The 17,135-nt window shown below is 42.9% G+C and overlaps 1 protein-coding gene across 6 annotated transcripts in view; it reads left to right on the forward strand.

Annotated features, from left to right (window-relative positions):
- The window catches only part of rnf213b (ring finger protein 213b), a 79,830-nt gene that overhangs the window by 21,999 nt on the left and 40,696 nt on the right, over positions 1 to 17,135 (forward strand). For all 6 annotated transcript variants that reach the window (XM_065012687.1, XM_065012686.1, XM_065012682.1 and 3 more), the window contains 13 exons: positions 7 to 3,843; positions 3,947 to 4,083; positions 4,184 to 4,282; positions 4,766 to 4,884; positions 4,984 to 5,286; positions 10,486 to 10,621; positions 10,890 to 11,078; positions 11,265 to 11,398; positions 11,532 to 11,707; positions 11,886 to 12,089; positions 12,255 to 12,442; positions 12,600 to 12,720; positions 16,209 to 16,309. In XM_065012687.1, the coding sequence (XP_064868759.1) occupies positions 7 to 3,843; positions 3,947 to 4,083; positions 4,184 to 4,282; positions 4,766 to 4,884; positions 4,984 to 5,286; positions 10,486 to 10,621; positions 10,890 to 11,078; positions 11,265 to 11,398; positions 11,532 to 11,707; positions 11,886 to 12,089; positions 12,255 to 12,442; positions 12,600 to 12,720; positions 16,209 to 16,309 (5,744 nt within the window). The remainder of the gene's footprint in view (positions 1 to 6; positions 3,844 to 3,946; positions 4,084 to 4,183; positions 4,283 to 4,765; positions 4,885 to 4,983; positions 5,287 to 10,485; positions 10,622 to 10,889; positions 11,079 to 11,264; positions 11,399 to 11,531; positions 11,708 to 11,885; positions 12,090 to 12,254; positions 12,443 to 12,599; positions 12,721 to 16,208; positions 16,310 to 17,135) is intronic.

Here is a 17,135-nt window from a genome sequence, read left to right on the forward strand (position 1 = left end):
CCATAGATGAGAGTTGGACTTCTTGACATTCTACCTACCATCCAATGCAGACCACCGAAGGAGGTGAAGAAGTTGTTGTTGACAAAACGGAGAACCTTGGACCCACTGATGGATGAGCAGGAGTTTGCCAGTGGAGGGATTCAGAGGCCTTATCAGTTCCTGAAACGATTCAACAGAAATGAAAACCTGGATCCATTTTACCACCGGGAAGGATCCAGAGAGGGGGATCCTATTGACTGTCTACATCACCTTCTGGCAAACTGTGGATTGAAAGATCCGTCATGGGCTGAGCTCAAAAACTTCACCTGGTTCCTAAATTTGCAGTTGAAAGACTGTGAGAAGTCAGTTTTCTGTGACCCAGACTTCCTTGCTGAACACCTGCGGGGTTTCAAGGGCTTCATCGTGAAATTCATGATCCGGATGGCACGGGATTTTGCTTCACCGTCTATGGACACTTCTGACCAGAGTCCCTCTCTGCTCCTTGATGACAACCAAGGAGATGACCTTCTGGCCCGTTTGACCATTCGTAAGCGTTGGGAACGCGAGTCTCATCCATACATTTTCTTCAATGCGGACCGCTTCTCGATGTCATTCCTGGGCTTTCATGTGATGAGAAGTCCTGTCGGAAACACTCTCAATGCAGTTGATCCTCAGAGCCATGCAGTGTTGATGGGAGATGTGATGACTCATGAACTTCTACAGGGCCTTCAGCGGCAAGGGATCTCGCTCACTGAAGACTTTGACGGTTTGCCCAGAGCAGAAAAGATCAAGAGGATTTCACGTGTTGTTGGTGCCAAGAAAGGGATGATGAAGGGGACATTTGATCCAGACCCGACCTATGAGCTCACTGCTGATAACGTGATGAAGATGCTAGCCATTCACATGAGGTTCCGTTGTGGAATCCCTGTCATCATCATGGGAGAGACCGGCTGTGGGAAGACCCGATTGGTCCGTTTCCTCTGTGATCTCCAGAGGGAAGACAGAGAGGTAGAAAACATGAAGCTGGTAAAAGTGCATGGTGGAACCACAGCTGAGATGATCTACAGAAAGGTGAGAGAGGCAGAGAGACAGGCAGATATCAACCTGAAAACACACAAACTGGACACTGTTTTGTTTTTCGACGAAGCCAACACCACGGAATCCATCTTTGCTATAAAAGAAGTTCTGTGTGACAGAACTGTGCAAGGACAGCCCCTGAAGGCGAATACTGGCCTAAAGATAATCGCTGCCTGCAACCCTTATCGGAGGCACTCTCCTGAAATGGTGGAGCGCTTGGAACGTGCTGGGTTGGGATACAGAGTGAAGGCAGGAGAAACAGAAGACTGTCTTGGCAAAGTCCCTTTGAGGCAGCTAGTGTACCGCGTCCATCCACTGCCTCCTAGCATGGCTCCTTTGGTCTGGGACTTTGGTCAGTTGAGCAATTCCACTGAGCTCTCCTACATCAGACAGATTGTCCAAAAGCAAGCCAAGGATCATGATTTGCCTATGGCGTGTGGCAATGTAATATCAGATGTGTTGGCAGCCTCTCAAAGTTACATGCGTAATCGAAAGAACGAGTGCAGTTTTGTGAGTCTGAGAGACGTGGAGAGGTCCATAAAGGTTCTAGTATGGTTTTACCACCATAGCAACGACCTGTTCCCTGATTCCAATGATTCCAGCGTTCAGAGGACTTTGAAGTGCCTGGCACTTGCAGTGGGAGTGTGCTACTACCCATCTCTGGTTTCAAAGAAGCAGTACTTATCAGCTATCAGTCAACACTTCCCAGAACCGCTGAACACCCCAGAATCACTGCAGCAGGTGATTTCGTCATGTCAAGACTTCTTCCTCGAGAACATAGAGACAAGGGAGACAGTGGCCAAGAACATAGCACTCAAAGAGAACGTGTTCCTCATGGTGGTCTGCATTGAGCTCAGGATTCCACTCTTTCTGGTTGGCAAACCAGGGAGCTCTAAGTCCCTGGCCAAGACGGTGGTTGCGGATGCCATGCAGGGCCAAGCGTCCCACTGTAGCCTCTTCCAGAAGCTCAAGCAGGTGCACATGGTCTCCTTCCAGTGCAGTCCTCACTCCAGCCCTGAGGGCATCATCGGAACTTTCAGGAACTGTGCCCGATTCCAGAAAGACAAAAACATGGATGAGTATGTGTCAGTGGTGGTGCTGGATGAGATTGGGTTAGCAGAAGACTCCCCACAGATGCCCTTGAAGACCCTTCATCCCCTCTTGGAGGATGGCTGCATTGACAATGACAGGCCAGACCCATACATGAAGGTTGGGTTTGTTGGGATCTCAAACTGGGCTCTGGACCCAGCAAAGATGAACAGGGGGATCTTTGTGTCTCGGTGGGATCCGAGTGAGGATGAGCTGGTGGAAACAGCCAAAGGCATCTGCTCATCCTCCATACCAATTCTTCTGAAAATCAAACACCTCTTTCCACTGTTAGCAAAGGCCTTTTTGAATATTTGTAAAGAGACAGCGAAGAACCAGTTTTTTGGTCTCAGAGACTATTACAGTCTGGTGAAAATGCTTTTTGCTACAGTCAAATGTTCAGAAAAAGAACCAAACGACAGAGAGTTGGCAGAAGCCATCTTGCGTAACTTCAGTGGACAACCTGAAGACTTTGATCCTGTCATTTTCTTCCAAGATGTCTCCCAGAACCTCAGAGAAGTTCCCAGACCAAGTACTCTGCAAATGGTTGAACAAAATCTTGCCCGAGACAACAACCAAGAAAGCCGGTACCTCCTTCTTCTAACCACCAACAATGCAGCCCTCCATATCCTTCAGCAGCAAGTATTTGCCATGGCAGACTATGCATCCCCTGAGATTGTGTTTGGCTCAGGCTTTCCCAAGGATCAGGAATATGCCCAGATATGCCGAAATGTGAACCGGGTGAAGACCTGCATGGAAACAGGCCGTACTGTTATCCTTCTGAACCTACAGAACCTCTATGAGAGCCTGTACGATGCCTTGAACCAGTACTATGTCTACCTGAGTGGGCAGCAGTATGTGGATCTGGGGCTGGGGTCCCACAGGGTAAAGTGTCGTGTCCACAGGGACTTCAGGCTGGTGGTGATAGAGGACCAGATGAAGGTCTACACACAATTCCCAGTGCCACTCATCAACAGGCTGGAAAAACACAGGGTGGACAGAAGCACAGACCTGACTCCCTGGCAGCACAGGGTTCTGGCCAAACTCAAAGAGTGGGTGCAGGACTTCTCTGGCACTGCGGTGTCAGAAGATTTCCAACTGTCTGATGTTTTTGTTGGTTTCCATGGGGATGCCTGTGCCAGTGCTCTCTTGCAGGCCCTGGAGAGTAGGGAGCATCAGAGGGATCCGGCTGTGGATCAGCAACACAAGGATGAAGGAGATGAGCCTCTGGGGGATGTGGAAGCAAATGAGACAGGTGAGCACAGACAGAAAGAAGGGGCTGATCCTTGTGTTATGGATATGGATGCTGATGATGAAGAGAAGAACATTTCAATGAATGAGGCTGAGGATAATGTTCTCATGGAGGTGGTAGATGATCAAGATGGAGAACCGGCATGCACACCTACCAATAGCAAAGTAGATGATGATTACATGGCAATGGATGCAGATAAAGATTATGTGGAGACAGGAAACAGTCAGTCTAAAGGGACAGATGAGGAAGAGAAGGTATTTGAATCAGCCAAGGGTTACCTGTTGAATTGTGCCACACCTGACTCAGTGCTAAGGCTGAAGTATACAGACCTCGGAAATCAGGAGAAAGAGAGACTTCAGAAGATGTACTTTCATCATCAGCATAAACACTCACTAAGGGACTTCATGAAGAGCCACTTGTCGTCAGAGAACTCCAGCAAGTTTATTGAAGTAAGTAGAGTAACATAAAATGAGTTGTGAACCCAAATAATACCAGTACAGTTTACAGTACCAGTTTACTTCACCAACACTGTTTATTCTTCCATTTTGTAAGGTCACCACATTCTCCAGTTTGCTCACCAAATCTGACGTGCGAGGGTTGGCTCACGCTCTGGGCCTGCACACCCAAACGTTCCTCCTGCTGTCTCTTCACCAATTTGATACAGAGGTCTCCTTCTGCAGCAAGATACGGTACAACACCACTATATCTTAACACCACAAGTTATACACTTAGGTTTTTCTCTCGAGCTGTTTTCATCACTCTCACATTGTCTCTCCTTGACTGCTTTAGCGCCTTCCTACAAGATGCTGGTCCGTCCATCCGTATTCTGGTCGTTCAGATGGACATAGAGGACTCCCACTGTAGCGACGAGCTGATAGCATCAGCAAAGTACTGTTTTTTTAATCTGATTTTGTTTGAGATGTTCTCAATTAGCAATCTTTTAACACTATGACCAATACTATGTTAAACGCTGGCCCCTTGTGGAAATGAGGTAAATTGCAACAACACAGCCTGCCTTCAACGGACGATTGCCCTTTGCTGGCCCCAGTCAACTTGGCAACAAGAGATGGTCCAATAAGAAGACTGCACCATTAGAATGCAATTTTGTGTGGGCCAAATAATGTTTTGGGCATTTGTTTTTTTTAACACTATCATTCCACTATTAATGTAGACATATTTTGGACATTCTCTGAAATTACAATGCAAAAATATTTCATATACTGTTGCTCCTTTAAACAAAATTGGCAAATTATAATATTTGTTTAAAAGTTAATCTATGTGGTTAAAAATAGTGGGTCAATCCAGTGCTGAATAGATAGAGTTGTTGCAATCCCTCAGTGAAACTAACCTTATCACACTGTGTGTGTCCAGGTACTGCACACTGAACTACCTGATAACACTGGAGTCAGATCAGTCCTGTTATGTGGTCTTCATCACCAAGCTGTCCCGCATTCAGAGTGGAGGTTCTCAGTACATAGGCTTCCAAGGAGGTGAGTTACAGTCTGGCAAGGCTAATGTACAGTGATGTGCTGTTGACTATTGCATATATCCATTAACATGTGTGTGTTTATGGTTTGTTTTGTTTCCAGGTGTCTGGCTTTCAGTGCACATTGATGACCTCAGGGACACCGAAGACATGAGCTTGAACTTGTCAGTTTTCTGCGGAATGCCAATCAGCAAGCTTGTCCCACCTGCACAGTCAGGTATAGAGACCTTTGAGTCTGTTAATGCCCAAGCAGAGACGGCACACCTGCACAGTTTATCCCTGGTGAGGTCCTGCGTTCAGAAAGCAGTGGGTTTGCTGAGAGACCCCAATGACCTGACCTCCAGGAGCATGCAGCGCATGAACATACTGCTGGGGCTTCTTGGAGAGAACCACGGAGAGATGGGAGGTAAATAGACAGTCCTTGACATTATTTTACTGCTCTTGAACTTCATTGCTCTTTATTGCTGTTTTTGATGTGATTCTCACATACAGCCATCATGTTACTAAAGTATACAAACACAGTGGAAAACTGTCTGAGTGTACTGCATATACTGTCTACAGTGAAGTGAAAGGTTAGGCACAGATCGAAATTTACAGTCGATTTGTGGCACAGTCGATGCCACGCAGGGCTACGGGCCAGAAGGTAAGGTTTAGGGTTCGCCGACCACAACTGACGAGCTAACTCTCCCTGCCTGTTTCATTACACTACAATCAGAGCCGGCTGCAGACAATGATCAGCTAGGGGGAAATCAGATTTCCAACATTTTGATGTCATATATATAATGATATAAAATATATGCAACAAATTTTCCACCATCAGTTTTCTGTGCCAATGCACCACACAACCGATAAACAAAGCATACCAACTTCGGGCACTTCAATATCATGGTTTGTGTTTTCAACATCACAATAAATAGACTGTCAATCTTGACAAACAGAAAATGCATCTCATTCAACTTGTTGGTGTTTTGTAACAGATGTTTCTTTCCATTCATCCATTGGCCGCTGCACATTTTGGATTGATTGATTTTATTTGCAAGTTTAAAAAAGACATATATACACAAAGATAAGAAGTGACCGGGATTGCACAATACATTTGGGGACTTATTTCCATTGTGGTCCCTATTATTTACATGAATACATATACAATTACATAAATACAGACACATTAGAGATAGAGACCAAAAAATGCTCAACCTAGAGTATGAGGGGAGGAGTTTAAGTACAATTCTTATAAGCTTGTTTGGTTGGTAGGTTATTCTTGAGATGTTTGGGGCTGCTGGTGAACCATGATGTGCAGGCATAATCAAAGTGACACTGGACTAGAACACTTGCCAGAGTCTTTATGTGTAGCACATGCAAAACTTTACAGACTATTTTTTGGGAGGGTACTTTCCTAAAACAATTATTGTCCACCTCACGGTTCAGCTGGCAGAGATTTGAGCACTAAATGTATCAGGCCATTGCATGTAAAGGACTATAGGCTTAGGTGTCTACTGTATGATATTCATTCATATTTTAATAAAAATTATATATAGTACCAGTCAGAAGTTTGGACACCTATTCATTCAAGTTTTTTTAAAATTGTACTATTTTCTACATTGTAGAATAGTGAAAACAAACTATTAAATAACACATATGGAATCATGTAGTAACCAAAAAAGTGTTAAACAAATCCAAATATATTTGAGATTCTTCAAAGTAGCCACCCTTTGTTTTGATGTCTTCACTATTATTCTACAAATGTAGAAAATAATAATAATGAAGAAAAACCCACCTGAGTAAGTGTGAACAAACTTTTGACTGGTAGTGTGTATAATGGATCGGATCATTTTTCAGATCAGAAAAAAAGGGAGACAAATAACTTTGCTTTCCATTTATTACTTAAAAACACTTAAAGCAAGGAACTTTTCAATGTTTAAATAAAATCTTAAAATAAAATATTCAATACTCAATTGTTAAATTAAAGTGCAATATGAGGCATGATACCTTCTTCCTTTGAACAATAGTGAATGAAAAAAATTGCCTGTGTCCACATCATAAAAAAAGAAAGAAAGCAAAGCAGACCTGCGCTTATAAATTCAAATCATTTTTCAAAGAGATGAGGATGACTACATTGTCTGGGGAGAGGGTAGACCTCTTTGCAGTCACTATGTCTCCTGCCGTGGAGAACACCCTCTCGCTAGGATCTGAAGTGCCAGGCACAGCCAGGTTACGTCTTGCCGTCATAGCAATGTGAGAGTATTTACACTCATTGCTTTTCCACCATGTCAGTGGATCACCATCCACTGGAATGACGCTTGCTGCCCTATGGGATGCCTCCTCCTCGTTGATACAGTTGGCAAACGTCTTGCCTGTGTCCTTGCTCGCAAAGGTCTCCCGAAAAGCTCCTTCATGGCCAAATTATTTTATGGAGGAGATGCCTCAGTCTGCTGCTGTCGGCTCTGTGGCTTGACCCTGCAGAAAAAAATTACTTGATCTATTAAACTAACTAATTATATATTTTCATATTTCATAGAACTAAACTCAGCAACAACAAAAAAGTACTCGCTGTCAACTGCATTTATTTTCAGCAAACTTGACATGTGTAAATATTTGCATGAACATAACAAGATTCAACAGACAAACTGAACAAGTTCCACAGACATGTGACGAACAGAAATGTAATAATGTGTCCCTGAACAAAGGGGGGTTGGGGGGGGTCAGTATCTGGTGTGACCACCAGCTGCATGAAGTACTTTTCAAGTAATTTTGTAATCAATGTTCATAAATTCCAATTATCTTTCTCTGTCTGATACCCAGAGGTTGTAAAGTTCTGATCTTAAATAAAACAGACAGAATTCCCAGCTCACAATTGATCAGATCCAAATTTATTTGCGAGAGCTCTCAAGTTTTTACAAATACATTCCTTTTTATACCATCCTAAACTACGCACATACATACACACCAACATAGGGGTTTTCTCATGAGTCTCACCACAGTTTATAACCCCTCAGCTGACAGTTCCAGGCTCCCGCAGACACTAGAACTCTGGAGGAGCTCTCCCTGTCCTCTCTTATCTCCACAGATTTACATCCCGGTCGGTTCCAACATAGGTTAATGCTCCCCTCCGTTCTCTTTCTACCCCCACATACATTCCTTTCTTCCTAGGTGCATGCCATATAACCCCTTCCTAATGAACAAACAGTATTTAATACTACAAGAAAGACAGGGTAGAATTCTTGCCAGTTATAGTGCAGTATACCTCATTTAGTCATTATTGATTAAAAAAAATCCCATAACAATACTGCAGTGCATCTCCTCCTCGTGGACTGCACCAGATTTGCCAGTTCTTGCTGTGAGATGTAATCCCATTCTTCCACCAAGGCACCTGCAAGTTCCCGGACATTTCTGAGGGGAATGGTCCAAGCCCTCACCCTCCAATCCAACTGGTCCCAGACGTGCTCAATGGGATTGAGATCCTGGCTTTTTGCTGGCCATGGCAGAACACTGACATTCCTGTATTGTAGGAAATCACGCATAGAACGAGCAGTATGGCTGGTGGCATTGTGATGTCAGGATAAGCCTGCAGGAAGGGTACCACATGAGGGAGGATGTCTTCCCTGTAACACACAACATTGAGATTGCCTGCCATGACAGACCCTCCACCTCCAAATCGATCCCGAGTACAGGCCTCGGTGTAACGCTCATTCCTTCGACGATAAACGCGAATCCGACCATCACCCCTGGTGAGACAAAACCGGGACTCGTCAGTGAAGAGCACTTTTTGCCAGTCCTGTCTGGTTCAGCGACGGTGGGTTTGTGCCCTTAGGCGACGTTGTTGCCGGTGATGTCTGGTGAGGACCTGCCTTACAACAGGCCTACAAGCCCTCAGTCCAGCCTCTCTCAGCCTATTGTGGACAGTCTGAGCACTGATGGAGGGATTGTGCGTTGCTGGTGTAACTCGGGCAGTTGTTGTTGCCATCCTGTACCTGTCCCGCAGGTGTGATGTTCGAATGTACCGATCCTGTGCAGGTGTTGTTACACGTGGTCTGCCACTGCGAGGACGATCAGCTGTCCATCCTGTCTCCCTGTAGCGCTGTCTTAGGCGTCTCACAGTACGGACATTGTAATGTATTGCCCTGGCCACATCTTCAGTCCTCATGCCTCCTTGCAGCATGCCTAAGGCATGTTCACGTAGATGAGCAGGGACCCTGGGCATCTTTATTTTTGTGTTTTTCAGAGTCAATAGAAAGGCCTCTTTAGTGTCCTAAGTTTTCATAACTATGACCTTAATTGCCTACTGTCTGTAAGCTGTTAGTGTCTTAACGACTGTTCCGCAGGTGCATGTTCATTAATTGTTTATGGTTCATTGAACAAGCATGGGAAACAGTGTTTAAACCCTTTACAATGAAGATCTGTGAAGTTATTTGGATTTTTACAAATTATCTTTGATAGACAAACATCCCTTTTTCAGGACCCTCTTTTTTTGCTGAGTTTATAATTGTGACAATAACATTTTATAAAAGCCATTATTATTCCAAATCAAAATGGATAATTCTAATAGCAATAGCATAGACTAACTTGGGGCCATGGATTGTACCCGTTTCCTCCAGCATCTTCACAAGGTCCTTTGCTGTTGTTCTGGGATTTATTTGCACTTTTTGCACCAAAGTACGTTCATCTCTAGGAGACAGAATGAGTCTCCTTCCTGGGCGGTATGACGGCTGGGTGGTCCCATGGTGTTTATACTTGCGTACTATTGTTTGTACAGATCAACGTGGTACCTTCAGGCGTTTGGAAATTGCTCGCAAGGATGAACCAGACTTGTGGAGGTCTACAATTTTTTTTCTGAGGTCTTGTCTGATTTCTTTTGATTTTCCCATGATGTCAAGCAAAGAGGCCTTAAAATGCATCTACAGGTACACCTCCAATTGACTCAAATGATGTCAATTAGCCTATCAGAAGCATCTGAAACCATGACATAATTTTCTGGAATTTTCCAAGCTGTTTCTTGTTGACAAGAAATTTGTGGGGTGGTTGAAAACGAGTTAATGACTCCAACCTAAGTGTTTGTAAACTTCCAACTTCAACTTTATATATATACAGTATATCACAAGAGTACACCCCTCACATTTTTGTGACAACAGTGAAGAAATGACACTTTGCTACAATGTAAAGTAGTGAGTGTTCAGCTTGTATAACAGTGTAAATTTGCTGTCCCCTCAAAATAACTCAACACACAGCCATTAATGTCTAAACCGCTGGCAACAAAAGTGAGTACACCCCTAAGTGAAAATGTCCAAATTGGGCCCAATTAGCCATTTTCCCTCCCCGGTGTCATGTGACACGTTAGTGTTACAAGGTCTCAGGTGTGACATATATACAGTATATAAATAAATATATTCGGGTAATATCAAAAGTAAGTCAAGCCGGGGTTTGTAAGGAAAATACGAGCTGAAGAGTGAATGTAAACCAGGAGGGAAAAAAATGCACTACCCTCCCCTTTGCCCTCCATAAAAACACACAACCCCCAAAAAGTTTGACAACCCTTCTCTACTTTGAACCCCCCCCCCAGTACATTTTGATCTGCCCCTTAGGTAATACTGTTTCATGTGCCCTACAGCTCTTTTCCAGAACGTGTTGCTGGGTAGACTGGCAGGGACCCTGGTACAGAGGGAGGAGCTGGTTCACAATCCAGGGGAGTGGGTGAACAGAGAAGCCAAGAAACGCCAGGCTCTCCAGGAGGGGGGCACTCTAAGGTAGTAGAACACCTGGTACAACACTTTAGAAGTAGAACAATTTAAAGTAGAACTCTAAGGTTGTCGAGCACCAACACCATCTTATATGACCGACCATGAACAATAACAATTGTCTTGGATAGAAGATAGGTATCTTCCTATATCAACTCTAGTATTTATTCCTGGGTCTGATGTGCGCTGTACATATATAGTTGATATAAGAAGATGCTTTCCTTAGTATTACTTCCTGGGTCTGATATGTTCTCTCTGTGTATTCCTTCACTGTAAGACACACCCTATGGCGCTGTCTGCAGTCCACCCTGACTCCAGTCCTGGCCTATATGGTGGAGGTTCTGGACAGGGATGCAAACCTGGATCTGCTGATCTCTGCTGGCCTCAGTCAGGCCCTCATACAGCTTTGGTTGGACATTCTGGCAGACAGGCAGATTCTGGACCTTACACCACCACAAAACTCCAGGTATCCAGTTCAGTAAATTGGTATTGTCCCCGAAGGGCAATTGTTTTGTACTTGCTGAGATCTGTCTGTATAAATGTCACTATGAGTCGTTCCAATAACCTTTTTGATTTCAATTTAAGAAAATAACTAAATAAAATACCTGACTGATATATAGTTGTATAATTCAATTTCCCTTTTTCTCTCTAGTGGGTCAGACCAGGAGGTCTTGGTGCAACATTACTTACTGTTGGGTGGTGAGGAACACCCCTGTGCTGCCCCCTTCAGTTGGCTCATTAGAATGCACTTCCAAAGCCTGTGGGAGGAATCAGAGTTTATACCAGGTGAGTGACAACCTTTGTTACCTGCTTTATCTATGTCCCCAATCATGTGTCCGTATTAGGACTATCTAGAATTAAATAAATTATATTATGCTACGAGTGTATTGTCTAACTAATGAATCTCACTCTCTCTCAGTCACAGAGGATGACAGCACCCAGAGGATTGTCCAGTTTGTGAGCACGGCCACCAGTAGCAAGCTCGGTAGCCTTATAGGGAAACTCTCAGACCAGGAGCACCTGGACTTGGACAAACGATACCTGCGTGACTTTCTGCTTCTTTCCTTCAAGATCAAATCTGAAGATGAGCTGAGGGTGCGACTGTGTGAATCTTGAGATATCATTTCACATCACATTTTAAAACAGTCTAGTAAAAAGATATTGGGAAAACTAACAACTGTCAATTAATGAACAATTTATGAACTATGAATTATCATTCATAAGTGTTGCCATTATATTTTCTCAAGTTGGTTACCCCTGTTCCCGTACACAGGTGTTCACCAGAGCGGCGCTGGGCTGTGTGTCTGAACTCCAGCATTCCATGACCATTAACCCTGATCTGTCCCCTGCCTGGGTGATGGCTGCAGCTAGACACTATGCTCCCAGACTGGACACTCTGTCTCATATCCTGCTGCTGCAGCCCCAGCTGGCCCCAGACATTCTACAGCAGGCCTCACACACAAAGCCCACAGACATGGTGAGATCACATCAATTACACCGTAAATAAGGTCCAGAGTTAAGAGTTTAACTTGGGCTGGAAGTTTTTCCTGGTCACATATGGCCACAAGGAACAACACTCAACGAATTATGTTACGACCTGGAGGAAAAAAGAAAGCATGATGACAATCTTTTTTTGTGGCAGCTAGAGGACATTTTGGCTCTTGGAATTTGTGTGGAGAGGACCAAGCTGCAGACTGTGACGTCCCTGTCAGAGTGTGAGTCCCTCTTACGCAGAGTGGAGCTCCTACAGCCATGTCTGGATAGAGCATTCGGTGAGAAGTACAGCTCCCTCTGCAACCCTGGCTGTCTCCAGAACCTGGACTCTATCAGGTACATTCATTAATTGATATAGTTAGTTATTATTTGATTAATTGATTGACTGACTGACTCATTAGTTGATCAGTAGATTGATTCATACCAAATAAAGTCAATATACAGATTAAAAAAAAAATATTAGTCACCTTCTTCAACTTCTTCTGTCCTTCAGGTCTATTTGGCGTGGGATGCTTGTAGTAGCCGCATTCATCCAGCAGGTGTTGTTTGAGGGGAAACAGATAGACCCCAGTCTGGAGGATCTGGCTCTGAAACACTGTAGCCTTCTCCAAAGCGTAAGTGAGAAGTTGGGTTTAGATAGTATTAGCAATAATGATCCCCCCACCGTTGCAGTTGTGTAGTGGAGGGTATACGCAGGTATTTGCTATATATACCCACATTTAGGGCATTGTGTATACTCCCTTAATCCCCAGGATGCGTATCAAAGTAGTGTGGTGGAGGCATATACCCTATCTATTAATAAGGCTGATGGAACAGATCAGAATGTTTAGCTTAAACTGTTGATAAATTATTATTTCTTGAAATTTTAAGCTAGCAATGTGCACACATTGGTAGGCCTACACACAAATGTTTCAAAATGCAATTTGTGGAAAACACTGTTCTAAAATGCACATGCAAGCAATTTCATGGAACAAGATGGAAATATCGGTTAGAAATTTAGAAAGAGGAGAAATCGAAAGATGCAACAACTATTATGGTCTGCTAATATAAATAAAATAATTCCTTTGGCTGATCGACAATGAAAGAAAGTTGAACAGGAGAGCGCATAAGTCTTTATAAAATAATTGCCTCCACGTTTCTATGGTGGGATTTTGGATATCGGCTACTTTGAAGAAAGGTAAGATATGCCTCATAATATGAAGTAAAACAAAGGTTTCAAACAATGAAGGAACAGGAAAAATATAGTGATGCTAATGATAGGCTTAACTGTCGTCTAGTAGATGGAAAGGCTTTCTCAAAAATCTTCTCAATTAAATGTTAGAGCTACAAAGTAGTCTGACAGAAATATATCATTATTATTTGCATCAATCCAGTGGCCATCTGTTTTGCAAACTCCATCTCATGTGCGCTACAGAAACACCGATAACCAAACAATATTAGGTGCCAACTGCAGTTGAATAAAGGGTAACTAGACTCAAATCTATATTTTGTGGATTTTTCCCAAGCCTCAAAAGTGGTCTCCTGATGTGGTGTGAGCATTTGTACCCTACATCTCAATTTCCACCTAAAATGACATACCCAAATCTAACTGCCTGTAGCTCAGGACCTGAAGCAAGGATATGCATATTCATGGTACTATTTGAATGGAAACACTTTAAAGTTTGTGGAAATGTGAAATGAATGTAGGAGAATATAACACATTAGATCTGGTAAAAGATAAAACCAAAAAAACATGCATTTTCTATTTTTGTTGCATCATCTTTGAAATGCAAAAGATTGGGGGTGTAATTTAGATTTAGGAAGCTGGGTGTAATTTAGGTGTTGTCCAGTCATGTGCAAAGTTTCAGACTGATACATTCAAGAATGAGATATCTACATAATATTTTGTATCAAGTCTCCCAGCTGTCCCTCACGAGTTTGCCCAAATGTACCCAAGTGGCCGAATTGGTCAATTGATACATTTCCAAGTACATAACTACAGAGAACATACAAAAATGATATGGTAATAAAAAAAGTACAATTTACACACCCCCAGGAATGTCATACATGATGGATCATTAGCTTCCCTACATAAAACGGTACTAACCTTCACTCTATATGGCCAGGCGGGGGTGGGTGTGGAGACAGAGACAGCAGAGGGGTCAGACTGGAGGAACCAATTCCTACATTTGAATGAGTGGGGGATAGAGGACTTGAATGTGGTGTTTGAAGTTGTCACAGGTCATCCTACTCTCGACCACTATTGAGGATAAAAAAGATTAAAAAGATTTTTAAAAAATTGGTTAGAACTCAAGTTTGCAAATACTTACTTGATTTAACCTTTATCTTAGCAGGGGTGAGCACTGCTAAGCATCTTAGCATCTTAGCAGGGGTGAGCACTGCTAAGCATCTTAGCATCTTAGCAGGGGTGAGCACTGCTAAGCATCTTAGCATCTTAGCAGGGGTGAGCACTGCATCAAATACACAACACATATCTATAAACATACAATACCAGTCAAACATTTTGACACACCTACTCATTCCAGGGTTTCTTTATTTTTACTATTTTCTAAATTGTAGAATAATAGTGAAGACATCACAACTATGAATGAAAACATATGAAATCATGTAGTAACCAAAAAAAGTGTTTAACAAATCAAAAAATATGTTATATTTAGCCACACTTTGCCTTGATGACAGCTTTGCAAAAACGTATTTTACTTACTGATATAAAAGGAACGTTACCTTTTCCTTCCAATCTTTATTGCGCGCAAGACTTCTCATGTCACAACCCCGGTCAATTTCTGCAATAATCTCCTCCAAATGTGTATACTTGAAATTTGATTTAGCGTTTACACTCTTAGGATCCATGTTGTACTTTTTCAGTGTTGAGAAAACTTAACGTAAACTGCCCTGCGTCCTATGGATTTTCTATGGACAATGAATCACGTTGTGCGCAGCCATAGGACAATGGGCGTTAGTCCTACAAAGGGCATCACATACTCATGTAAAGCCCAGCTCATTGGCTATCTAGCTCTAGCTATGTTTCAAAATGATAGGTGGTCATTGGACCAAGAGACTGACAATCAAGTGAACACCATCCGTCTCATTGTTGCGTAATGATGACTGTCCTCCATGGACTAATTGACCTGTTGTGTAGCCAATACGTAATGTAGAATGATGAAGCAAGACCTGGTTGCCTTCTAGAGCATCTGAGGATTGCACAGAAACCAAACCTGACCGGGTGAAACAAGGTTTAGCCAGTTAGATTTCATAGATTGTTTTGTTGCAAGTTGAAAGTGTCGGAATTCATGTAAAACGCTGTATACAACATGGATCGTGTTAGTATATAAAAATGTATTTTATCAAACAAAACTACGCTACATTGTATCTCTGGAACCCTCAGGATAACAAATCAGAGCAAGATTCGTGAATGTAAATACATTATATACCGTCAGAGGTGAATGTATCAAACCAGTTGTCTTGTTAAAAGTGGTTTGTAGTTGTGCACAATCATCAAACATCAAACAATAGCATGGTATTTTTTTACGCTGTAATAGCTACTGTAAATTGGACACCGCAGTTAGATGAACACTCATTTAAGCTTTCTGACCATATAAGACATGCTTTTGTTTTCAATGCCATTCTAGTCAAATATCGCATATTGTGCATCAGGACACTAATCCAGTAGAGGTTAAAGCATCCAATTTATTTTAATAAAATGTGACTTTGAGAGCGAAACTATTGTTTTTTGAAGATTTCTGACTTAGATGACATTCTCATGTATCTATGTCAATAGTAGACCTACTATTAGCCTACTGCACAGTACAGCTTGGGTTGGCCTGTCTTTGAAAGACCAATATGGGATTCCTAATTTTAGGTCATTCGGAATGTATGTCACTGTTTGTCAAATTATTTTTCACACAGGGCGCCTTTCCTTCGCCAGGTGGGTCATTCAGGAAATGTTTGGCAAAATTAGAGTATACCAACTCTCAACCAAGGCACCACTACACCACCGCCCTTGATTGATTACACATTATTTGTCATGTTTAAAGAGAACTCTGCAAGGCCTATTCAACATGTTGGAATCAGTTTGCAGTTTTTATGTTTTTCTTCCTCTCAGCTGATGCAGGACTCTCCTGATCTGAGGAATGTGGACACATTGCAGCAGCTGATTCGTATCCTCAACTCCTATCATCAAAAGTGCATCAGCGGGGATCTGCGGTAAGACTCAATTCAATATCATATTGTTTGGTTTTGTATTAAACTAATATACGCTACATAGATAAAAGTATGTGGACACCTGCTCGTTGAACATCTTATTCCAAAATCATGGGCATTTGTATGGAATTGATCCCGCCTTTGCTGCTATAATTGCCTCAACTCTTCTGGGGAGGCTTTTCACTAGATGTTGGAACATTGCTGCAGGGACTTGCTTCCATTCAGCCACAAGAGCATTAGTGAGGTCGGGCATTGATGTTGGGCGAATAGACCTTGCTCTCAGTCAGCGTTCTATTTCATCCCAAAGGTGTTCAATGGGGTTGAGGTCAGGGCTCTGTGCAGGCCAGTCAAGTTCTTCCACACCGATCGCTTTGTGCATTGTCATGCTGAAACAGGGGCATTGTCATGCTGAAACAGGAAAGGGCCTTTCCCAAACTGTTGCCACAAAGAAGCACAGAATCGTCTAGAATGTCATTGTATGCTGTAGTGTTAAGATTTCCCTTCACTGCAACTAAGGGGCCTAGCCCAACCATGAAAAACAGCCCCATACCATTATTCCTCCACCAAACTTTACAGTTGGCACCAGTAGCATTCTCCTGGCATCTGCCAAACCCAGATTCGTCCGTAGGATGGCCGATGGTGAAGCGTGATTCGTAAATCCAGAGAACGCATTTCCACCACTCCAGAGTCTAATAGCGGCAAGCTTTACACCACTCCAGCCAACGCGTACATGCTGACCAGAACGGACATGTCGCGTGCGCGAGCGTTGCAAAATACATTTTGAAATCCATGTTATTCACTTATTGCACCTACACTTCTCATGCTCAAC

This window comes from Oncorhynchus nerka, linkage group LG28 (genome assembly GCF_034236695.1).
Source record: "Oncorhynchus nerka isolate Pitt River linkage group LG28, Oner_Uvic_2.0, whole genome shotgun sequence".
Classification (NCBI taxonomy): domain Eukaryota; kingdom Metazoa; phylum Chordata; class Actinopteri; order Salmoniformes; family Salmonidae; genus Oncorhynchus; species Oncorhynchus nerka.